Below are 25,180 nucleotides of genomic sequence, written 5' to 3' on the forward strand. Positions count from 1 at the left end.
TCGCTCTGCTCTCGCCCTCCTCGTCCTTCTTCCCCGCTGCCATCGCACTTTCCTCTCGGGCCCCAACTACCATGCTGGCCCCCTCCAATCACCATAGACCTCGAACTTGGCCTAGATAGAGACGATGAATGCGGCGGAGGAGGAGCTCTCACACAAGCGCTTGATATCGGAGAGAAACCCAACATTGGCATTGAGAGAGGAGGAGGAGGAGAGGAAGAGGAGGTGGCGACTTAGGGGTGAAAAACCAAAAAGAAGAAGAGGTGGGGGATGTGGATGAGCACGTGCTCACTTAGGGGTTTTATTTAATTTTATGAGCGTTTCTTTTTGTACATAGAGTTAATTTTTTATCAATAAGTTTAATGAAGATTTAACAATTAAAATCTTTAAGGGTGTAATATAAATGAAAAATATTACCTATTCAGTAGGTAATTATTATTTTTAGATATATAATCTTGCATATTATTTTTTGACAATTATATTATTTTAATATTTTATTAAGTAAAAGACATATATTCTTAACTGAAAGTAATGTATATATATATCAAAATAAAGGTACTGATATCTTTTATAATTAATTTGATAAAAATGTATTACATTTAAACTCTTTGATTATTTTATATTATTTACATATTTTTTTTAGTTTATTAGTTTAAGATTGGTTTAAATTAAATTTTAATAGATAGAGATAGAGAATTATATTTAAATTGAAGTTTATCTCCAAATAATTAAATTTAAATTATCTAATATCAAATGATATCTTCTATAATTAAGACATATTTATACTTAAGAGAGAAATTTTAATGGAAGAAAACAAATATATAGAGCGCTTCTTCCGTATCATAAAATTAATTATTTATAAATTAGATATAAGTAATTAATTTTTTTCGACTATGTAACCTAGTTTTGAAATCGGTAGGTGAAATCTATTTCGAATATGTAAAGTTGTTGTTATCGCCGTCCAATTAAAATTATAAATTTTAAAAGTGCATGGAAATAGAGGGTGTTATAAAAACCCTCTCTTTCTCTCCTCTTGACCGACCCTAAACTTCGATTTCATAACTCCCAAAACCTCGAATCCCCGAAGCTATAATGGAGGCAGAAGAGCCACCTTCTCCTCTGCCCCAACCTGCGTCTTCTCCTTCCTTGAATTGGGAGAAGAGCCACCGTTTGGCCCGCAACTATTAACGCTTGTTTGCTACAGTGCTTTGCACATTTGGCTACAATAAAAAAAAATAGTATTATACCATTTTGCATTATTTTTTTATTTTTTTAAATAGAGGAATATAAAATACTTTTTTAAAAAATAAACTAATAGTTAAAAAAATTCTAAAAATAGCTGAAATATGGGTTGGGCCGAGTGATTGGTGAGTTGGGCCAGCCCGGCCCGATCAGCTAGCCCAATCTCTCATGGGCCAACGGGCGGTAACGGGCTAGACTATTCTAACTCGGCCCGGCCGGAGTGATTAGTGGGTCGGGCCGTGAATAAAGACTTAAGCCCGCTTGGCCTGAAAAGCCAGGCCCGAACCCGGCCCAACCCACCCAATCATTATGTCTACCCTCCGCCGATGTCATGTCTCCAAATCCCTAAACTTCGATTTCGTAACTCCCAAAACCTCGAATCCCAAAGCTATAAGGGAGGCGAAGCGCCACCTCTGCCTTCTCCTCTGCCCTAACCGGCGTCTTCTCCCTTCTGGGATGTGGATGATAATGTGCTCACTTAGGGGTTTTATTTAATTTTTTGAATGTTTCTTTTTATACCATAGAGTTAATTTTTTATCAATCAGTTTAATGAAGATCTAACAATTAAAATCTTCAAGGGTGTAATATAAATGAAAGATATTACCTCGGTAGGTAATTATTATTATTTAGATATATAATCTTGCACATTAATTTTTGACAATTATATTATTTTAATATTTTATCAAGTAAAAGACATATATATTCTTAACTAAAAGTAATGTATATATATATATATATATATCAAAATAAAGGTACAGATATCTTTTATAATTAATTTGATAAAAATGTATTACATTTTATCTCTTTGATTATTTTATATCATTTACATATATCTCTTTTTAGTTTATTAGTTTAAGACTGGTTTAAATTAAATTTTAATAGATAGATATAGAGAATTATATTTAAATTGAAGTTTATCTCCAAATAATTAAATTACATTTTATCTCTTTGATTATTTTATATTATTTAAGTATATCTCTTTGTAGTTCATTTGTTTAAGATTGGTTTAAATTAAATTTAAATAGATAGAGATAGAGATAGAGAATTATATTTAAATCGAAGTTTATCTCCAAATAATTAAATTTAAATGATTTAATATGAAATGATATCTTCTATAAGTAGGGGTGAAAATGATGCTTAACTCATATCCGGATTCGTATTTTTAGTTCGGATACGGATATTGGACGGATAGCAAAATTTAAAACCATATCTTAACTAAACGGATACGGATAATTTTCAGATAAAGGATCGGATCTTAAACAGATATTGATTGAATTTAAAATAATTATAATATTTTATTTAAATATAATTAACATAAAATTATTAAGAGTTTTACAACAAATAATTTTATTGTATGTTAAATATATAAAATTAGAGAAATTAATCTCTATAAATAATATATACGTGTTATTAGTAATAATATTAATATTTACTATTTAAATAAGCAAACTAAAAACTGTAAATTATTTTAAAAAATATGCGGATAAACGGATATCCGATATCCGTATTCAAAAAATATACCCGACCCGTATCCGAATTCGTATCCGGATAGAAATTTTTTATCCGAATCCGATCCGAGTCGGATCGGATAGCGGGTCGGGTCGGAGTTAATCCGACCCGTTTTCACCCCTATCTATAAGGCATATTTATACATAGATTTGGAATCGGTAGTCTATTTCTCCCCTCTCCGCCTGACGTCTCCAAAACCCTAAACCCTCGAATTCCCTGCTATAATGGAGGCGGAAGCTCCACCTCTGCCTTCTCCTCTGTCCCAACCGGCGTCTTCTCCCTCCTCGAATTGGAGCGCTGTGCTGCAGAAGAAGCCGGATACGCAACCCCGCGAGACCATCTCGAGCCGCGTCTTCCGCAATTGTAGGTCGAGCAAAGGGATATCGGTGGCGGTGGTCGATGCCAACGCCGTCATCCACGGGGACAAGCTCTCCGGCTTCGCGGACAAGTTCGTGTCGGTGAAGGAGGTCTTGGAGGAGGTAAGGGATCCGGTATCTCGTCACCGGCTCTCGTTCCTGCCCTTCCCCGTCGAGACCATGGAGCCGTCTCCCGAGTTCATCAAGAAAGGTGAGATCTTGTTGGAGTTGAACTGTAGTGAAGTTAACAGAACATATTGGTGCATTTTCTATATGAGATTTGTTAGGCCTGTATCTATTTTACCTTTCTATTTCATCAAAATAGTTATATTTTTTTTCTCCATTGGATTAGCTGGGCAGGTTATAGCAATGTAGTGGAGGGCAAGCTGTATGATGTATAGTATATATATCGCAAGCTCGTAAACTTCGTTATGCTGTTTAGGAAATATTAATTACAAGGAAAAGTATTTGCCCCAGATATTCATGTTGGTACGAATATGGGCAGTGTTTAAAGTTATGAGGAAATAACTGGGGGTCCATATTCATGTTGTCATTGCTGAAATTTTTTTATTAGGAGCAGTGGTGTTAAAGCTTATGTAAGTTCTATGTAACAGAGATTGGCTCTATGCAGTCCCGCCAGGGGTCTGAATATTCATATGTGAGACAACAGACTGCATTTCAGAACAATTATTTGCATTACTTAATCTATTTTGGTTGACTTTTCAGGAAAATATACTTGGGTATTTTTGCTGTTAATAGCTTCATTTAATTCTCTTTTTCTTCTAGGAAGTTTCTATTTTGTGTTAGCTGTTACATGATCCATGAATAGCTGCACTCTGTTGTGTATATGTGTCCTTGTGCCTTCTGGTTGTTGATATTTGCATTAGTTAATCTTTTGTTTTTTTATTTACATACATCCTATTTGATACACAGTGGTCAAGTTTGCAAAAGAAACAGGGGACTTTCATACCCTCTCAGATGTTGATATCAAGATCATTGCGCTTGCTTACATGTTGGAATCTCAGATTCATGGTACTAATCATTTAAGGGAACAACCTCCTCCGCTTCATGTGGTGAATGTAAAACGTCTGGCTCAGGCTGAAATGCCTGGGTGGGGCTCGAATGTACCTAATCTTGCAGAGTGGGAGGCTCTGGAGCAAACAGCCGAGGAAGGAAGGGATAGTGGATCTCGGATACTTCCATTAAAGGATATGAACAATCAAGTTATACCTACAGATCTTATTGATAACATGCCTGAGGAGCAAGATGATGAACACCAGTCTTTTGGAAGACCTAGAAAGTTTCTCCCTCAAAAAAAGGAGATTAAAGTTGAAGGCAAGAAGATGGTGGCAGCTGGAGTTGATGCTTCTCAAGGGGAATATGCTGAAAACATGGATGATTGGCAGCCTGCTGTTAGTCGTAGCACACACAGAAGATATTTAAGAAGGCAGGCAAGGCGTGAGTTATCCAAGGCATCTGAGGAAAATGATGAACCATTTGATGAGGCTGGCATGAGTGCTGCAACAGCTGAAGGTGATGATGTTTTGTCTGGAGGTGCTACAGACTGCATAGACGCTGTTGAATCTAAAAGTTTTGGGGAAAAACTTTGCCATAATGGGCTTTCTGAGTATGATAAAGGATTGGAGGGAAATGCTGGAGAGTTCGATGCTTCCAGTGCACAAGGGCAAATGAGATTGGGTAATGATGCTTTTGAACATTTACAAGAAGAAAAGAAACATGAAATTCCTAGCAGAAGTCCAGCATCCAATCACTTTGATGTGCCAAATGGAACAGGCCTTGGTGATGATGTTGTTGAAGGAGATGGCATTACCATGTGCATAGAAGACTTGGATAACCTAGATATAACAAGCCAGCCTGATGAAAGTGTTGATGCACCTTTTGAGGATGATGGTAGCAGTGAGCAAAGTTGGAACCTTAGGTCCTTGTCTGACTCTAGTGTAGCTTGTGTTACAAGTGATTATGCGATGCAGAATGTTATTCTGCAGATTGGCCTAAGGTTATTGGCACCAGGTGGTATGCAGATACGCCAGTTGCACAGGTATGATAGCTCAACTACTCTTGTGGACTGTTTTATTCAGTCACCTTTTATGTTCCTTCTTGTCATCTTTGGAAGCAACTAAGGTTTTGCTTTTCTGACATTCTATTAAGTCTAGTAAAACTTATATGTCTTGCAAATATTGCTTATGCTTAGAAGGCTCAACAAGAAGAGATGTTCTAACAGGCCGTCAACTGGCTTCATGATCAAATCACTATTTCATATGTTCAAGTTCCTCTACAAACAAAAAGATTGTTAATATAACTTGAAACTGGTAAAGCTTCCATTATGAGAAAAAATATATCCAAGAATATCAAATACTGTATAGACATTGGTCCTAATATTAGAACAGACAGTAGACACCACCTGTCAAATAATTTGGTGCAGCATAGGTACATTACTATATTCATGTATGATTATATGACTGCATTTGCATGGCTACATTACCCATTTACATTGTTGAAGTTATAAGCTGAATATTTTTCTGCATTGGTTGTTAATATGTCATAGGTGGGTGCTAAAATGCCATGCTTGTAATAAAGTTACTCAAGAAACTGGGAGGATATTTTGTCCAAAATGTGGCAATGGTGGCACCTTACGCAAGGTTTCTGTGACAGTTGGTGAAAATGGGATTGAGTTGGCTGCACGGCACCAGCGTATTCTCCTTCGAGGCACAAAAGTAAGAAACCTTGCTTTTTAAATGCTCTCAGGTCACTTACAGATTATTGTTTCTTATGAACGTGAGTTTGGTAGGGTTGATTGTAACCCTACGAGCAATTGTTTGAAACCTGCTTTTTGTCTGTCAATCAAAGTTATCAAAAGATGTGACTTACATATGAAAATAATGAATATTGTGGCTTGAGCGTAAGTATGTCTTGATAGTATATCCTTGACAGTAAAATGTGCTGGAGAATGGTAGAAAACATATCATTAGGTGTTGAAAATATTTAAGTCAATGCTCATGAATGAAAGAGATATTGTATATAACATGTGGCTTCAATATTTTGAGAGAAGTGACTAGCCAGAAGTGATTAGCCATTCGGAAGCTATTAGGATTCTTTGGAACAGATTTTGTTCCTGACCTTGGTTGATGGATGGAAAATAATGTTACCGCATAAGCCAGGACCATTAAGGTTGCCTTGAGAACTCCTTGTCCTGGAGGAGAATGGTGGCTCTTTGTCCATTCAAGCAGTAAAAAATTGGGTCTCATGCAATCTAGATGTCATAATATTCTGGAAACTTGCTGAAATATCTTACCATCCTGGTAATCTTGTAATCTTTCATGGCTGCCAGGCAGCTCAATATCTTTAGAATTTAGAGACTTTAAAGAACACTTGTTCTTACTTAGATGTTTCTATTCCTTTTACCCTGGGGACTATGTGTCAGCTGAATTACATAGTTTCTTATTTCCATATCCAATGTGCAGTTTTCCCTTCCCATGCCTCAAGGTGGCAGAGAAGCCATCACAAAGAACCTCATTTTACGTGAAGATCAACTACCGCACAAGCTTTTGTACCCTAAATCAAAGAAGAAATCAAGCAAACAGGTTATTCTACTGATCATTGTTTCTCTGTTTACTTTACTTCCTTTTATGTGTATGTGTACCTCTATGTATTTGTTACTAAATAGAATGTCTTATTGCAGGATCAGGACTTCATAAGTTCAGATGACATATTTTCCCACTCTGGTGAGAAGAGAGCTCCATTGAAGCCACCTGTGAGAAAGGCACTGGCTGTCTTTAGTGGAAAAAGAAATCCAAACGATAATCATTTTTCTCGTCGTAAGCACTGAGAGCTGGTTCATCCATAGGATACGTTTCTCCCGGGAGCTTGTGAAAGTTGTTATGTGATACCTTCAGCAGTAGGAGTTGTTGGAGACATGAGTTATGAGTTGAGAAATTTATGAAAGATATGATGAAGCTTGATGTAGGCTCTCTTTTTTGAAGATGGATGATCTGATAAAGCCAACTAAGATAGTTGTGGCCATTCCCTACGGTTGATTTACTATGATGTTTGTTTCTTTTTTCTGGATTTTGGCCACAAAATTGTGTGATTTTCATAAATTAATTAAAAGTTTCCAATATACCCATTTTACTCTGTACGGTTTTAGTTGAAATAGACGTCATCCAGTTTTTGAGTGTTTTCCATTGCTCTTTTTTCTTCTTTTTGAGAAGGTCCACGACCCTGTTTCATTAGAAACACTATTGTTATAATATTTCTCATTGTGAAATCAACTCGTTTATAATGATCAGATTCAAATAATATTTGATTATGTGACCTTGTTGGAGTTCTCAGTGCATGTCAGTACTGTTATCTAGAACGAATAGCAGCTCTGTGATCAACAAGGTAGGTAAAACTATCGCAAGATTTTACTAGCCATGACTGATTTTATGGTAAGAGAAACTGCATTTCATCTACTGGGGGAAAAGAAAATCTGAGATATCCAATCAAGGGAAAAAGAAAAGAACTAAATAAAAGAAGAAAAGGAAAGGTGAGAAAAGAACAGTGGAACGAGGTATGAGGAATTTACAGTGTGAAACTACTACAACTAAGAGGACAACGCTAGCTCTGCCCATGCCAGTGGAGACTCTTTAAGAAGAGCAGCTGCAGACAAGTCGATTCCATTCTCAAGCACAGCGGTAATGATTTGCATCGACGGCCTCTTCGAAGGGTCTGGTTCGATGCACAGGCTCACTACACTACATATAACAGCAAGGTCATCAGCTTTGACAGTTTCCAATTCAGGATCCACCAGCTTGCCTATCTCCTCTGGATGCTGAAGATGCTCCGCAGCCTGCCACAAGTGGGATGAACATGGCATTAAACATTAGACATTTCAAGAAAGCAAGCCAAAGTTCAAGTCAGAAGTATCAGAATATACTTTGGTTAATGAATGATGTTAATACTTCTAGTTACTACTAATATTCTGGAATTTGGCAGAAAAATAGGGTCATTCCATGTGATGCCATGAATGGATGAACCAAATATAAGCACCGAGATGCCAATCTCTAAGAAGATCACATAAGCATGGAAAAGAGCTAGGTTACATAGTTAAAAATAAGTGATTCCAGGTATTGCAATTCTGCGCTGCCTGTCTTTTTTTATAATTTTTTTTCAAAAAGACTTATCCTTATGATTCAGATGTGCAAGCCGTTAGTTTGAAAGGCATACCATATGCAAAATACACAACATGAATAGTTGCAAATTTGGATCTACTTTTATCCAGTATATAACAGAAAAATCTGATTTATCATAAAATACTTGGTTCCCCTTCCTCTGATCAATATTTCTGACAGATAATTACTCACCCAATCCAACAATGACCCTCTATCTTTGCAATAGGGAGGCCTTCCGCTGATAATTTCCAGTAAAACCACTCCAAAGGCAAGCGTATTGCTTTGAACATCCATATGCCTTTGCTCTAAAGAATCCATGTAATCATGAATAGCACCATCGTTGATATAACCGTAGTTCTTCTCAGATTTTGAAAATATCATTTTCCAGCTCTCAAAATCAACTAGCTGCATGTGAAGAACTAGTCAATTTCTCTCAATTATGTAGTCAAAAACAATTAAAAGGTAATAGAACAAGCAATGAAAGTAAAACAAGAAATATGGAGAACTGACAATTAGCTAATGGAAAAGATGAAACTACTATGCAAAAATAAGCATGTCATGTTTGCTTGATGCCACACCTTTGGAGTGAAATCTTCAGTAATATATACTGAATTTGAGTTGAATTCAGCTATTGCGAATGGTGGTTGCACCTCTGTGTGTAAGTATCTTAGCCCTCGCGCAATACCTATAGCTATCTTCATGCGTCTATGCCAGGATAGCTGTGAGTCTTCACCATCTATAGTGCAAAAAAGTAAAAATGGTATCATTAAGATCCACAAGTACAGGATCATATTCAATCACCATACAAGGTGAAAAATACTTGACTTACAGTGGAGGTGCTCATACAAGGTCCCATTAGATGCATATTCAAAGACCAGCATCCTTGAGAATGGCTCACTTTCTTCGCAATAACCCAGCAAATCTGCTACGTTGTCATGACTTAACCTTGCCAAATCAGCTATCTGAAAGGCATATGGTCTCATTTAGTTTTGAAAGTGAACGTCCTTTAAAGTTGAAGTCATTTGATAAAGAAGTTACCTTTTTCCGAAAGAAGAATTCGAGGTAGCTTGTCCAGCGATCTGCTGGAATACATAATGATATGACAGCTATTTCAGGTCCATTCTTCATAATTCCTTTATAGATTACACTGTCAGGAGTTGAGCCAATTATGTTGCTGAAATCTTCACAAGCTACTTCAAGATCCTGACGACTTAATCTTGACACATTTTTCAGTATTTCATTATCTATAAATGGCAACAGAGACAGACTCACATTAGTTCGCCATAGCAAAACCATGCTAGAAGCCTAAGATTTGATGAGAGTAGTAGGATGATTAGCACTACCCAATTTTTCTCAAGGAAAAAAAAAGAATAAAAGGAGAAAATATTAGTACTAACCAATTGATACTGCTATCTCCTTCCTCCAGTTCATAGTTCTCTTCCATGGGATCCTCACATAGGGTTTTAATTTGCAACTTTTTGCAGCAGTTACAGTACCAGTAATTATGAAAATAATCACAAGCACTCCCGTAGTAATTTCCAATATCAGAAGCCATGCTGGCTGCTGTAAAATTTGGTGCTTGTGCCATTCATTAAATCGTTTATGTGTCTCCTTTCCGACTTGCTGGCTCTTTGGAGATTCACCTAAATCAAAAGCAGCAAGTTCCCCTTCAACTATTAATTTTGATAAGAAGACATAATGTGAAAAGAGCAAGCACCTAAAAGATAATAGAAGATATTTGAATTTCATGAGATTCTTATAGAAATTCAATTTGATATTTCAGATGGATCAGGCAGCGAAGAAATAAAGTACCAAATTGAAGGGGGCAAAGATGATTTATACAACTCCTAATCAAATATAAAAATGACATAAGTTGACATGAAAAAGGGAGAAATGATCCTATTATCATACTTTATAGTTATATGAATCATTGTCCCTTAATGTCCTAAATATTATTATTGTGTTATATTTTGCTGTTGCCTGTGCTTATTCACAAACTTTCGCGTTTGTTCATCTAGACATAGTTAATATTTGCTCAGCTTTGTTAACTATGTCACAGGAATCTTTAGGTATAGAAAAGGACAACAAAAGAGAGATGAGAAGCGGCAGTTAGCATTCGTATCTTGTAACTGTATAATCATGCAACAATGATATACGGCTAGAATATCCAAATGAGTGATTAGTAATGCACTACTAACATCTACAGTCTGAAAATGTACAAACTGAACTGTAGCTTATTATTTTGTGTATATTATGATTAATATAAATTCTAAAAGATCTCTTGTGGATCAGCCATTTTGAAGCCAGACTTATAACCTTCTAATGGTCAATTTTTTTTCATTAGTTGCTGGCAACACTCAGCACAAACATTTCATAAATCCAAAACTGGAGTGATGGGTAAGTTCCAAAAGTACCATTACATATTTGAGAACTTCGCTGCAAGATGGAGTATTCATCCTGGAAGCAGTTTCCTTGGAAGCTTGATCTGTAGATGGATAAACAGGAGCTGATAATGTTCAACGAAATCATAGTAAAGGTGCACTCAGATATGCAAGTTAGTTACCTTGGAAGATACTTCAAGCAAGGGGGTATTCTTCCAACAAAAAAGTTGTATGATAAATCTCCCACTCTAAGCCTAGGTGACTGGCATAGGCCATTGCCACTACTGTTAGTTGCAATACTGTAGTAAACAAACAATAATCAAACTCTTTTATGACAATAAAAAAAATAAGAAAAATATTTCAAGTATTTGAGACAGTTATCATCACCTTTCTTGTTCCAGAAAGATAGCATGTATAATGAGGGTGGGGATGCACATATTTTATTAAAGTTTAATGACGAACATATTTAAGTATGCTTAGATATCTAATAAGTAATAAGGCCCAAATAACTGAGCTCAACCCCTCAAACTTGTTCTTATTTGATGTTCAGTCGATCTTGGTTTCACTCAGGTCTAATTGCAACTGCTGTATTTAACATGGACCTGAATTCTCAGATTTTTCAAAATGATACCTAGTTGCTAAGACTGGAATGGCCTGCTTCCCTTTATCTCCTAGGGGTGAATATGGCATAATATTGGTCAGGCCATGACGTACTGCTTTAATCCAGTTCCTAGAAGTCATTTTTAAAGGAAAAGTAAGGTCTGCTTTTGAGGGAGAAGCAAACTATCATAACTTTTGCAGGTCCCTGTGTCTTTTAGTAATAAATTTGGAAGGAAATATTTACCATCAAATAAGTATAAAGAAAACATCACTTACAGGCCACTCTCGGAAGGAGAGAAACTTGTATTGCTTCTTCCTGGAATTCGGCCCCTGAGCCTATTCCTATCTAACCGTAATTCAACAAGTTTCTCAAGCTTACCCAACTGGGAGGGTATATTTCCCGACAATGCATTTGAGTGAAGATCTCTATGTAGAAAAAGAAGAAAGAAATGACATCAGAAAACCAAATAAGCAGCAAAGGAACCAGCATCCAAATAACTCAAGAAAGTTCACTTCCTACATTTTGGTTATGCTGCCCAAGTCACCAAGCTCAGGAGGAATAGGACCTGTAAGCCGATTCATGCTCAAATCCAGTACAGTGAGGTTCTTCAACATCCCAATCTGTTTAGGTATTGTCCCAAGAAGCAAATTTTTATTCAAATATCTGCAATGCAACCATATGTCATCTCAATTATTGTCCAAATAGCCAAATAAGCACTCTCAAGCAATATAAAGCATCAGGAGATATACATACAATTCCTTCAAGGAACCAAGCTGTCCAAGTTCAGGAGCAAGAAATCCTTTCAACGACGAATTAGAAAGACTTCTGCAAAGTCCACCAGCATTTCAGAACATTAGATACTCACTATAAATCAATTATACACACAAACACTTGCATTCCCCAGCTAATATTGGAGCTAAAAAAAACATGAGAACAAAGATAACCTTTCATCTGCACCAAATAAAACTCATTGGAATATGAACAAGTAATACCAGTATCAAATCTATCAGATCTTTTACATGCAATTACATATCACACAGAACCATATAACTTATGAAACAGGATATCCTGACTAAATATAGCATAATAGAGTACCAACGTGAGGAAGGATAAGAAAGGGCAGATGCATTCCTTACAGAGAAAACACACTATCCCGAGATGCGGAGCAGATCACGCCATACCAGCTGCAAGGATCTTTGTCCCGAGAATTCCAGTTGGACAAGACTGCATGAGGGTCTTCAAATATAGCTTGTTTGAAAGCTGCGAGCACCAAAACTGCTAAAAATAATGCAACAAAAATTAGAATAATTACCTCAAAAGCTTGAATGTAGTTCATTCAAAATAGAACACTAAAGTGAAAATTTTAGCGCCATTACTGTTTGCACTCTACTTTTTTACTACAATTCTTAGATTTTACCCAAAGAAAGCACCCTGTGGTTAGTTATTACTTGTCAGAAATATTTCAATGTTAAGCAACTATCAAAATACCCTCACCCTAAAACCCACACCAAACCAAGAGAGAATTTTTAGTGACTAGGTCAAAATTTAAAACAAATGGTACAAACCATCATACTGTCACACAAGATAGGCAGCAAAATAAAATTTTCCAAAAAAGAGGAAAATTATCCCAAACGAAACCCCCATAAGAAATGGCGAATCCAAGCTCAAAAAAATCAAGATTTAAGAGCAGTTCAGCATACCCTGATATTCTAACAAGGAGCTGGAAGACACAAACAGGGCCCCCCATTTGACAGCAACAATAAGAAGGAGCGGAAACCCAAGTGATCTCTTCATGTCCACTAGAATGCTTCTAAGAGACCCATTAACAAACAATTTATCTGCACTAGAGTAAAAAAAAAAAAACCTACTCTGAGAAGAAGACAGAGATCCCTGAGTCAGGGGAAGTCAAGGGGAGCAAGAACAAAACCTTTAGCTTGGAAGAGGAGAATACGAAGGAATGGGGCCACTCACATGGGAATGGAGATGGAGTTGGTGGGTTTGAGCACGAGGAAGAGACGAGAGAGAGAGGTCAGAGCTCTGGGCTTTTAATAATGAACAAGAAACAAAGAGCTTAAAAGGATATTGTTATGTTTTCATATTCCTCCAATTTAAATTAAGTGGAGGGAAGGGAATTTCTTTTTTATTTTTTATTTAATATATTATACTGAGTATATATATTTTTTGATACATATTTTGTTAAAATAAAGTAAGTACACACGATTTATGTATAATCCACATTAAAACTTATTATTATAAATTAAATATAATTAAATTGTGAAAGCCCTCTTATTATATTGATTGAATTATTTATAACATTATTTTTTTTCGTACACAAATGGATGAATTGCCTTCTTAAAGAGAGAGAGAGAGAGAGATGAAACTTTATATAACAATAAATGAATAAAAATAATAGACTGTGCCATGTAATAAAGTGATCGTGGTTATATAACAAAGCTTCTTCTCCACCTCCGCCAACCTCATCCACCGAAAGATAAAGGAGCTAAACTCTAATTAAATATAAACAATGGTCTTTTTTTTAAAAGTAGTACTTTAACAGAGGTTTAGTGGGAATGCCATCACAAATCTAGACCAAATGACTTCAGATATCACCCATTTATTTGTTTGGTCGTAATAAAGTTTACACAAAATTCTTAATATTTCCTTCATGGATGCACTTCTCTTTGCCAAATTATAGTTGTAAATGAAATCTACATTATAAAGATAAATTATAATTTAGATTCATTTAGGGGGTATTGTTGACTGTTAGGCTACAGTGGTCAGCCTAAGTAAATTGTGGCATTTAAAGAGAGTACGAACAATTTGGCCAATGACATGAATTGATGGGCTTTAAAGAATAAGTTAACAGGTTGGAAGGCCCTTCCTTTCTGGTAAATGTGATAATACATCAAACTGGAGATTGTTTGTTCTCCATCTCTTAGGAAGCAAGGTATGCAAAAGAGAAGAGATGGGGTCCCTCCTTTCTTTTATCTTTTGCAATTTTAACATATCCATGTGCTTACCTTATACGATGTTCCTCTATATCTGAAGAACCCTTTTGTTTTGATGCTGGCGTCCTTAAATACTACTCTCCTTAGCTTCTTCAGGAAAGATGGTTCCCATAAACATCTATCACCTCTCTTCCTTGCACCATTAAGAAGCCAAAATTAATGAGGTAGAAATCTTGTTGCTTTCACTGGTGATTTGAAGAATAGATAGTGATATAATATCAATTTAACAAAGAAGAAAAGGAAAAGAAGAATACTACATAATTCATCCTTGTTCTCTTTCTCAGTTCTAGCAACCAAACAACAAACTTTCTGTGGTTTACTACTTTCTGAGGTGGATTTGCTTTTCACGCAAGACTTAGCTTCCACACCAAGTTTTTGATCATGTCATGGATATAAATTACAATCTGAAAACTATGTTTGTGCTCTGTTACAGGTTCCAGCTAGAATAGTTGGCAACCACTGTTGGTGTGAAGAGTAAGTATTGTTTGGAGTTCCCTACACTTGGAAGTTAACACTTTCTCCATTTACCACCTCTCTTCACTTCCAAGCAAGTTTCTAATTAATCCTTAATCCCCTTCACTGGTAGTTGTAGAGTATAACTTTGCAAATTACCTGTCAGCACTCCAAAGCTCCTCACAATTCCCACATAAAATTGGCATTGTTTCCAGTATCTTCAGCTGCAGAACTCAAATTTGATATCATGACTTCGATTCACAAAACAGTCTAGCAACAAAGAGAGTGATGCATACAGTCCTACTCTTTCCAGACCTTACTTCCAATGAGCGTCATGCACCAAAACACTATTATTGTCAATAGGGTATTACTCACCTTTACTGAATGTATCTCAGACATACATAGTAACACACAGATTGTATCTCAGACATACATACTCATAGTACATTCTGAAGCAAATAAATAAATTGATACAATTTGAAAAGAAGAAAAAAACTAAACTAAGAGAAAATGTTACACCAACAAAAGATAAAAGGGAATTATAACATCTCGAGAGGGCAATGAAAATGATGGTTTTGCAGATTTTATGCTTGCTCTTAGGAGCGACACAGAGCAATTCCCCAAGTCCATTGTAAATTGTATCTTCTTTACTTGCTATAGTGCAGCTGAAAGGACTCGAGGTTTGCAGCCTTTCCATGCCAGGAGCGGAAGAGTGGACTGTCTTTAAACAATTTTAGAATAGATTGGTATTCATGAGCCATGTCCTGCACAGTACAATTGGGTCCCTTCAAATCAGCTTGGAAAACAGCCTGAAATGACAGTTTCCACAGACAGCAATTCACCGTAGATAATAATTTTTTGCAAAAGAACATCAGGCCAAACATTGACAGATTATCTTAAACCAAAAGGATGACCTCAATCAGAAATGATCAAGTCATTTTGTATTGTGATTCCTTCTTCCTCTCTTGACTTTCCCTGATTAACTGCAATCAAGTTCAGAAGTGTGAAGCTCCGCTCATGGGCCATATAGGTGAGGCTTCAAATTAGCTTCAGCACCCTCATTGTAATGAACCTTTTTTGGAATGTATTATCTTTCTTAGTCTTTCACCCTCTTATTGTTTCTATAATTTCGATCAACCATACATTTTGCTATCCAAATACAGCCAATAATTTGAATGCTTGGACCTCTAGCAAGTGGCAACTACATTTATCGTGCCAATTAATGCCAATTCGTATTCAAAATAGGGTAAATTCTTTTTTGAAGATGAAATAGGGTCAGTTCTTAGATTGGTGATTTTATTGTTGCAGTAACTTTGCTAGAAACTGATGACGTGATGTTCAAAGTAGTTACCACTTGCTAGAGTATTGTAAATATTCGGAATTGTATTTATTAGCCTTACGATGCCTGATGAACAGCTTATTAACAAGTAAGAAATATCAACTAGACAAATTACTAATTATACAGCATGAGAAAACCATGGTCAGACTGAACTTGTACTGTGCATCTTTATATGGAAAACAGCAAAGGAATACATACATATATATATATATATATATATATATATATATATATATATATATATACATCTTCCTGAAAAGAAAATAAATAATTACCTTCAATTCACGATAAGAAATATCTTCAGGTTGAAACTGTTCAGAAAGTCCATGTTTCAATGATATAAAGGATTCTAACAATCTTCTCCTGTAATCCAAAAACATGGTAAATACTAGCCCATTTTCTGGTAGAAACTCATCCCAAAATTTGACCCTTTAGACTGCTAAGGTCAGTCTACATATATTATTTACATGTAACATAAGTATCAGATGAAATCAAAATAGCAGCAAGTAAGTTTATGAAGAATCTCAAAAAAATACCTACTTGCACAGTAATGATTCTGTAGAAGGAAAGATGGCCCCTTTAGAAGAAGTTCCTTGCTTCCTCCCAGTTGTTCCCAGGACAACTTCATGTAGTCCAAATTTGTTCCAGCAAATTGAGTACCTAGGATCAGAAGATCCACGAAAGTGTTCTTTCTTCATCTATTCTAACAGACAAGTGGGAATATATAGCAGATGAGAAGAATTTAGAACTAGTGAAAAATGGACAACAAACCATGAACTACCGTTAATACCCGCATGTTAAACTGGGCAAGTCACCATACGATCGTTGAAATTCTTTCGGCGGAACAGAAGCTTCACAAAAATCCAGCTGTATATTACTGTAACAATGTTATGTCATGAACTAACAAGTTGCATTGTAACAGAAACAACCAAGAAACACTGACTATGTTAACTTGAAAAGGACTTAATTCTTTGTTGCATAGAAAAGCAAGGCGATCACAGAGAGCTTTTCCAAGATCATCTCCAATGGAAAATTCAGTAGGAGCATCACAAGCTGATTTTCCCACAGATATGGTAGACATATATAGAGGTTGCAGAATGTGACAAAGCAAAGCTCCTGCAGTGAACAAGACACAGGGCACTAATAACAATGAATACTTTAGGCCCAAAAAATTAGAGTACACCATTTTGTGCAAATCTTTAAGAAAATCAGCACGATTATATTGATCAACCACTGTAGAAATCCAAGAACTCCAGGTTGCAATTTATTTCTAGAAAGTATTTAATTTGTATGAAGCATATCAACAGAAATACAAATGAGATCAAAAGGCTGATGACTATAGCATACTGTCACGGACTAAGTCTTTGAGATAGGCAAAGACCGCGCGACACCCAACTTCAAGTAGCAAAGTTAAGTCAGCCGTTTACTTCACAAGCGATGCACCTGTTTTTGGATTACGACAAAGCAAAGACAAACAAAATACAATGTTTGGCAAACAAGTTTGCGATTCTCTATTAATTGGAAAAGAAGTTACAAGACATGCCAACGACAAGAAATTTAAAGGGGCAAGATAGCCATCGAGGGCAAAATGAACACCATTGAATCAGTGGCACTTCGGTTACGAAGCTGGCTCACTTAATGCTTCTCGATAGTTCTCCTATACTACTAAGTATGAGCATCCCCAATTCTGCAACCCAGGGGGTTCAAAGGTCTTGTGGGACGTTACGTTTTGAAAGTAAGCTCCATTTGGGTTTTGGCCTATGAGTTTTATAGGCACGTGCGGGGAAAAACCCAAACTAGTGTTGCGACGACACTAATATTGCGATCCCAAGGTTGCTTCGCAAGGAGCTCTTGAAGAAAACCAAAAGACACTCAAAAACATGCAAAAGACATGGGGTTGGTATCCCATTTACATACTCAAAAAGCGAAAAATACAATAGGACCGACATTGCGAACAAAACGGTCCTAACAATACGCCTTAATCAGATATGAAGCTGACAGAGGCTCTGACCCTTTATAAGGTAAACATCAATCGTTGGAATTAAAATTAGAACTAGATCATGTTCGTAGCATGTATTGGAAAAGATCAGATAGCCAATTGATACAGAAAAAGATGCTTCATACATCCCAAGTTATGTCAATATCATCCTGGACCAAGATATAAGCTGCAGGATGTGCTGTTTAATGGGAAATAAGTAGTTGATGTTTTCTTAGTATTCTGGCTTTGTGGTTCTATGCCTGACTTTTTGCTTGCTTTTATTAAGTATTTTGATCATGTGGCCTTTATTATGCCCAACCGATTTCCAGCTTTTGCTTAACATCCTCTGGTTCAGTTTGAGGTGCTCACATCAGTTCATGGCTTTAAACTATCACCGTGCTACCAAACATTTATGCCTTCAAAGAAAGAAAAGAAAAGGAACAAGTTATCTACTTGTCTTACAAAACATGCGAATGAAACGAATATAAGACCTCACTAAATGAGTGTAAAAGCAAGTAAGTTGCAAAGGAGATATTAGGCGACAAACCTTGAACTCCCACAGCATTCCAACGAGTTATCTTATCAAAGCAGCTCATCGATAAGGTTGTATCACCACGGCCTGGCTTCTTTTGAACCATCCCAGCAACTTTAGGAAAACCTTTTAAAGAATATTTTAGAAGAAAATAAATCAATTCAACTTCTAGATAGCACTACAGTTCCAACATTGATCAAGTAATGCAGTAAGGTGCAAGATACTTAGTTGACTCAACAAACAACTGAAAATTCATCTTTTGCATGCAACAAAGCTAAGGTTGTATCAAGAGCAAATTGCATACATAATATCTCAAGCAAGGAAAATGACTTTGATGGGGTTGCCAATGATGACAGCCAGCATGGTGGCAAGGTCGGGGACAAACATTTGGGCATCCACAGTCAATTATGTGCAAAGAATAGGAGAATCATTAACTAGTCAACGTGGATGGATTGATTTACAAGGTGGGCCACATTGATTTACACAGGACTGCAAGTGACCAATAGCTTGAAATGTCAGGAACCATAGCTCAAGCTTGCTAGGCCTCAAGATGAACTGTGACAAGGTTGGCTCGAGCTACCCTCGCTCAATTATCAGGGCAGCTCAAGCACTTCTTATTAGAAGAAAAAACATCTTTACAACAAGAAATAGTTATCAGAGCTTCAAGCTAAGGGAGTGACTATAGAAGCTGTACAACTATAAACAATGAGCCATACCTACTGGGCCACTGACTTTGTTCATCGGTGAGAACTCTCGTTCAGAAGGAAGTCCTTGAGTCTCAAAAATTCCACCTGTGGTGAAGAGCATCACACAGTCATACAATGTACACAACAAACTAACATTAATTTCAAAATGTAGTAGCAAATAGAGCTCATACATGGAAGCTGGGTAACATATAGATGCAAATGCCAACCCTCGCTCATCTTATACTTCTTTCCTCTATCAAAGCTAGAATCCAAGCACAAAAACGAACCATTTCCACAGCTCGCGTCAAGTCGTCCTATCTCAGAATACAGATACCTGTTTCCCCTCAACAGTCAACGTGACCAATGCGGGAAAAAAGAAAAAGAAGGGAATCCAAATTCTTGCTAAGAAATAAACCTCAAGAGAGCTCTTCGAGCAATTATCTCGGCGTGAGAATCGTTGACGACGTCGCCGCTGGGGCTAAGAAGAGACCCGCCGATGCACTTGGTGCCGGTTCCCAAGGCTACGACCTCCAAATCTAGCAAGTAATCGAAGGGAAAAGACTAATCTAGGATTAGTGTTCTGAGCACTAGGGTTTAAGACTTCTGGCGGAGGAGTACCGTAGGAAGGGGAGGAGAGGAGGAAGGCGGCGAGGACGGTAGTCTCACGGCCCTGAGGCTTTCCTTTCTTGGGAAGAGATCGGTAGAGAGCTAAGACAGCGTTCGAAACTCTCGAGCTCCATTGATTCTTCTCCTCCCATGGAGGAAATGAGGAAGGTGGAGGCATCGCGAGATGAGGTCGAAGGTTGGCGACGAACATTCCATCGCGGGCTTCGTGCTTGCGCTCTTAAGTGACCCGAACCCGTATCCGAGCCCACAGGCGGATCGGGCAGAATAAACGGGTCGGGTCCTGTAATGTGCTATTTCTCCGGATTAAACCCGGGTTCGGTCGGATTAACCTGTATAGCTGTACTATTGTGCTGCATGATCCATCCCTATCCAGCTATCCTATCCTTGTTCTCAAAAGAAAGGTCAATAGGATTATATATTCTAATGTTTCTTTTATCTCAACAAATAAAAAAGAATTTCAATTTAACATCTAACTTTTAACTAATTTATGGTTATACTATGTATTTTTACTATTTACAACTTGATCCTTATATTTTAGCAATTACAATTAGAAAATACCCGATTTATATTAACACCGAACGGATGGCATAAAGAAATTTCCATTAGATAATTTTAAAAAGTAATTAAAATATTCTTAGTTTACATTCTCTCCTCTCTTCCTCTTCTCTAGAATAAAAATGTGACTATTGATAATATTTTCGTAATTCTTTAATATAGTTTATTTAATTTAAAATTTTAGTTAAAAGTTTAGCTAAGGGATAGTTTCTAAAGTATATAGCTTAATTTGTAAATAATTAAAATATAAGATGTAAAGTGCAAATTCGTTAAAAGTCAAAGTATTAAAGGTAAATTGAGAGAGAGAGAGAGGACAAGAATCCTATGCTTCTTGAGTCCTGTCCACAAGTCTTAACGTGCAAATTTGTCAAATTGTGCTCATTGGTCAATGCCGGCCCATAGTTCTCTGGCCGGCAACCATTGACCAACACACTCTTGTTCTTAGTCAATTCACAACTTCCTCATAGCTCATTATCTATTTATGCACATATTTCTTTCAGTCCATGTAGATATCTCTCTATACACTATAGCCATGAGACAAGCCGGAGCATACTCCGGCATCCTCTCCGGCAGAGCGGCCGCCAGGACCGGGCCGCACTCCTTGCCGCTCGCGAGGATAAAGAAGATCATGAAACGATCGGGCGACGGCGTGAAGATGATATCGGGCGAGGCGCCCATCATCTTCTCGAAGGCGTGCGAGCTCTTCATCGAGGAGCTCGTGCAGCGCGGGTGGGCGTCAGCGGCGCAGAGCAAGCGGAGGACGCTCAACAAGGAGGATGTCGCGACTGCAGTTATGGCCACTGATGTCTTCGACTTTCTCGTCGATATGGTGGCCGAATCTAACGACTCTCGGGCTCTTCATGAGACTTAAAAGCAGGGGCCTCGTGCATTAGAATGTCTTTTTAGATGCACTCATAATGAATGTTATAAAACGTTTATGTTAGAACTGGAACACTCTGCAGAGTGGTGGGAGAAGGAAAGAGAACAAAACAAGCTGAGACAAATTAATGAGCAACGAATTTAATACACATAAAAAGAATCCAACAGATCAAAAGTTTTTTACATTCTTAGGGAAGATAACAATAGATCAAAAGAATAGTAAATCATCATTCGTGCTGAAACTACCACAGATCTCCCCCATGGACAGAAGATCATATAGTCCACCTCCTGCTATAAGACCTGCAGGTTCATGTTGCAGTTGAAGCTCACCAGCGAAGTTTCCGCTATATTGTTCATCTTTAGGTAGATTTCCTGGCTTTAAACCGACATTACTCTCCGAATTCTTCGAGTTCAAGCTCGATAAGCTTTGGCCGTTCTCAGTGTTGAAGGGTAACCAATCTGAAAACAGGACATTAGGGACGAGAGTCTCTGTTGCTCCATCCAGAACTAGTTTGTTTTCTTCTTCATGGTCTTTTAGGTGATCGCCATGTCCTTTGGAGTCTGGAGATGAGCTTGTAGAGCCATGAGGACCCAAGCCTTCAGTCCTTGTGACTCTCTTCTTGAGGTAGGAATTCCAGTAGTTCTTCACCTCATTGTCAGTCCTTCCAGGTAAATGCATTGCAATTTGTGACCACCTAAAGGCCAACATGATTAATTTGGAATCATCTACTTCACCTCTTGCAAACAATAATCTATACTAACCCATAATTATATACGTTCAGTTAAAAAATATTTCTAGATGGCTTACCTGTTGCCCAACTTGGCCTGAAGCTTAATTACTATTTCCTCCTCCTCCTGAGAAAATATCCCGTGCTTTAATCCAGGCCTCAGATAGTTAATCCATCTCAACCTACAGCTCTTTCCATTTCGCAGCAAGCCTTTCAAAGAAATTTAATGTTGTTAAAGATGAAAGAATTTCTTGACTATGTATCAGGGATGCATATGCAATGAGTTGCATAGCATTCATATTTGGTCATGCAGTTCACTTCTTATCTCAGTACGTATATTGCAGACCAAGATGATTTCTAAATATGAATTGATGAAGAATGCCAACGAGGAAAATTGCATGCGCTGATCCATAATTAGACTTAGTGGAAATCTTAGAAGAGATTAGAGGTAGCGAAAGATGAGCAGAATGCAGGAACTCACCGGCTTTTGCGGGAACTGCGCTCCAACAGCTAATGCCATGCCTGAGGATGTAATCCTTCAGCCTCTGATCCTCTTCAGGAGACCACAACCCTTTTCGATATTTCACCGTAGATTTCTCGCAAGTCATACACCCCATTCCTGCCTGCAATTTCTCAGACTCAATAATAAGAGGGCCCAAATGCAAGCTTGACCTTGGAGTTGCTCCACAGAATACAAGAATTGTGATTTAAAGGGTCATTCTAGGCTTCTTTGTTATTTTATTACCGATATGTAAGTTGACCGTATGATGTACATGAAAATTAAAGAATACTCAAAGATGAATTAGTCACAATTGGGTGATGATGTCAACTCTCTTTTCTTAAATCTAATTTACTGCAACAGCCATACAAATTAGAATGAGCCTTGGTATACATCCAATGTTCTGCTAATGAAGCTTCATTCCTCACAAGGACAGTAAGTTAAGAAGCCGCTGCTCATCCAATTATATTCAGATACTGTGGAGTGTTTGACAATCCTTCATCAATCATTGGTGGGGTATCTGACTATTGATTCCTCAGGACTAACAAAATATGATAATCTGGTAGAAATCATTACTTTATAATTTGTCAGGACAGGCACGCAGCAGTAAATTAGAGGCGAATAAACGAGCAAACAGCCCTAAAAAATTATTTGCTAACTGTTAATTCTATACAACAACTTACTGCAAATAATCACCATAATGTTTCTCTTCTGTCTCTACCTTCTTATTGTACAAAATATCTATTAGTTTTACCATTGCATAACATTTGCCTTATGTATCATATTCTCTTAATTTCAGCTAAGAGAACAAGTAACTAATTCATATTCTGCATTATAGTCGTAAGATCATATGTCATGCATTCTTTTGAGCCTTTCTTTGCTTACGGAAACAAAGACTTTTTGCCGCACACAATTGCATATTTTGTGTATAAAAGCAAAAGGCTTCTGTAGATTCTTCGCTTCATGTTTTCTTCTCTTCGTCGACTTTACTTTGAGCTTTAAAATTGTTCTACTGAACGTACCAATAATACTCCCTAGAGTATTATCTTACCTTACTGCTGCATGGATGATTCCTTCTGATAGAATAGCATGCTGCAATGCAAATTACTGCTCAATTCTAAATCAGCACCATTCTGACGCTTGAGGTAGCTTGCAGACAAGGAGCAAAAGTCCAAAGGGCCAAAAATGAGGATTAGATTGAAGAGCTCATTATTGTTCTAGCTAGAAAGCAGTCCAACTTGCAGTTAAATATATTTAGGCATGCATGATCACAGTTATAGAAATATACAACTTGGTCCTAGAATAAAGAGAGCTCCACATGCGATTTAACGAAATCTTTCCCTCAACTCTCATGCCAAGAAGACGCATATAAAATAATCGAATTCTTAGGCAATTTTTTTGTTTTTATGCCAAGTGCTATTGTCGACAAATTGAGCACCTACTACTCCTTAATAAATTGTGCACCTTCTAGTGTCAGCTTTTATAAGTTATTAGATGAATATGTCTCTCTACGACTTGATTAATTTCCTGGATGCTTATTGCCATACGTTTAGACGACTATTATCAGAATATATCTTCTTTTCCTTCTTGGATTTTTTCTGTTAATGTTCGTCATAAACACCAATAACTTTAAAGAGGTACTTTAATCTAAGATAAGCATAATTTGAGGTAGTGAGGCAGGTCTTTGTTTGCATATATTCTAATATGCGAAGGACAAAGAAGCTACCTAATATAAATGCAGCAACGAGTTGATTTCTTAATGACATTGGCAAAGAAAAAAAATATATTACTATCAATTAAGAAGCAATTTAGTCATGTGGGCTTTAAAGGAGAGGACTCAAGTGTATTAATTATAACCTAATGAGATGTATATGAACTAACAAAATGATGAAATGCAAGTCAATTCATCTTTTAGAATTCCATTGACAGAGAGGATGCATGTACTACTAACAGTATTACAAGTATTTTTCTTGAGCAACTTCAGTTTACAACTCATTCAGATACCTACTATGATTAGTGATTTATTAATCTCCTATATATTTTTTTCCAAATCTGATAATGGTTGTGAGCGAGACTTTAAAAAAGAAGGGTGCGAGAGAATATTCTCACAATAATTCAAGATAAAAGTAGGAAAGCTATGTTGCACAAAACCGCTTGTTGAACCAGAATTTTAAACTCACAAAAAGACCAAACTAATTAATAATAATAATAATACTAAATGAAAAATGTACAACAGTGCTAGAAGTAGATATCACCATTAATTACCTACATTAACCTTAAATAAGAACATCAAACTCATGCAAACCGTAAATAAGAGAACGAGAAACAAGATATACGTGGTTTAGTAATACGATTATATTCACAGGTGATGCAAAACTTTAATAAAAATGCAAGCTCCAATTTCTCTCCTCTTCTTACTACAAAGTCTTCTCTCTCGCGCTCAACAACGCAATACTCGAAAGGAAGCTCGAATGGCTCCGATCGTTCAAAAGCAAAGGGATCCAAACTTATTGCTCGGTTTAAAAGGGCGTTCGAATGGACTTGGAACACTAGGCCTTCTCAAGACTCTCCGGTGGCGAACTCCAGAATGTCCACAGGTCCGGTTGAACGTCGGAAGGACGGAAGGTGAATTTGATATC

At 37.0% G+C, this 25,180-nt stretch overlaps 5 protein-coding genes across 8 annotated transcripts; 2 read left to right on the plus strand and 3 right to left on the minus strand.

Moving 5' to 3' along the window:
* The first annotated feature begins 2,920 nt into the window (after positions 1 to 2,920).
* Positions 2,921 to 7,260, plus strand: LOC140777698 (RNA-binding NOB1-like protein). The gene is made up of 5 exons (XM_073121991.1): positions 2,921 to 3,315; positions 4,038 to 5,163; positions 5,671 to 5,839; positions 6,587 to 6,706; positions 6,805 to 7,260. Exons 1-5 carry the CDS (start codon positions 2,973 to 2,975, stop codon positions 6,949 to 6,951), a joined length of 1,905 nt encoding a protein of 634 aa, XP_072978092.1. The 5' UTR covers positions 2,921 to 2,972; the 3' UTR covers positions 6,952 to 7,260.
* Positions 7,261 to 7,506: 246 nt separating this feature from the next.
* LOC140777697 (probable LRR receptor-like serine/threonine-protein kinase At1g63430) lies at positions 7,507 to 13,328 on the minus strand. Of its 4 annotated transcripts, none has more exons than XM_073121990.1 (14): positions 13,185 to 13,328; positions 12,958 to 13,095; positions 12,394 to 12,532; positions 12,011 to 12,082; positions 11,777 to 11,920; positions 11,533 to 11,682; positions 10,839 to 10,955; positions 10,690 to 10,760; positions 9,673 to 9,918; positions 9,314 to 9,519; positions 9,105 to 9,237; positions 8,854 to 9,011; positions 8,468 to 8,680; positions 7,507 to 7,953 (listed from the first exon to the last, which is right to left on the minus strand). In XM_073121990.1, the coding sequence occupies exons 2-14, from the start codon at positions 13,049 to 13,051 to the stop codon at positions 7,708 to 7,710; spliced, it is 1,989 nt and encodes a 662-aa protein (XP_072978091.1). In that variant the 5' UTR covers positions 13,052 to 13,095; positions 13,185 to 13,328; the 3' UTR covers positions 7,507 to 7,707. The 4 variants fall into 4 exon arrangements, with proteins under 4 accessions (XP_072978091.1, XP_072978088.1, XP_072978089.1 ...); XM_073121987.1 differs by having other exon boundaries at positions 12,394 to 12,535; XM_073121988.1 differs by having other exon boundaries at positions 12,394 to 12,535; positions 12,958 to 13,100; positions 13,185 to 13,303.
* Positions 13,329 to 15,051: 1,723 nt separating this feature from the next.
* Positions 15,052 to 20,066, minus strand: LOC140778291 (tRNA-specific adenosine deaminase TAD1). Its single transcript, XM_073122932.1, has 10 exons — positions 19,872 to 20,066; positions 19,669 to 19,789; positions 19,445 to 19,587; positions 19,284 to 19,358; positions 18,583 to 18,693; positions 17,001 to 17,173; positions 16,848 to 16,924; positions 16,598 to 16,717; positions 16,333 to 16,420; positions 15,052 to 15,482 (listed from the first exon to the last, which is right to left on the minus strand). The coding sequence occupies exons 1-10, from the start codon at positions 20,035 to 20,037 to the stop codon at positions 15,366 to 15,368; spliced, it is 1,191 nt and encodes a 396-aa protein (XP_072979033.1). The 5' UTR covers positions 20,038 to 20,066; the 3' UTR covers positions 15,052 to 15,365.
* A 901-nt stretch (positions 20,067 to 20,967) lies between these two features.
* Positions 20,968 to 21,306, plus strand: LOC140778919 (nuclear transcription factor Y subunit C-6-like). The gene has a single exon (XM_073123823.1). The coding sequence runs from the start codon at positions 20,968 to 20,970 to the stop codon at positions 21,304 to 21,306; it is 339 nt and encodes a 112-aa protein (XP_072979924.1).
* A 117-nt stretch (positions 21,307 to 21,423) lies between these two features.
* LOC140778292 (myb-related protein Hv33-like) lies at positions 21,424 to 22,704 on the minus strand. The gene is made up of 3 exons (XM_073122934.1): positions 22,524 to 22,704; positions 22,123 to 22,252; positions 21,424 to 22,009 (listed from the first exon to the last, which is right to left on the minus strand). The coding sequence occupies exons 1-3, from the start codon at positions 22,657 to 22,659 to the stop codon at positions 21,523 to 21,525; spliced, it is 753 nt and encodes a 250-aa protein (XP_072979035.1). The 5' UTR covers positions 22,660 to 22,704; the 3' UTR covers positions 21,424 to 21,522.
* Between the last annotated feature and the right edge of the window lie 2,476 nt (positions 22,705 to 25,180).

This window comes from Typha angustifolia, chromosome 15 (genome assembly GCF_048772165.1).
Source record: "Typha angustifolia cultivar Huaian chromosome 15, ASM4877216v1, whole genome shotgun sequence".
In the NCBI taxonomy this organism is placed as follows: domain Eukaryota; kingdom Viridiplantae; phylum Streptophyta; class Magnoliopsida; order Poales; family Typhaceae; genus Typha; species Typha angustifolia.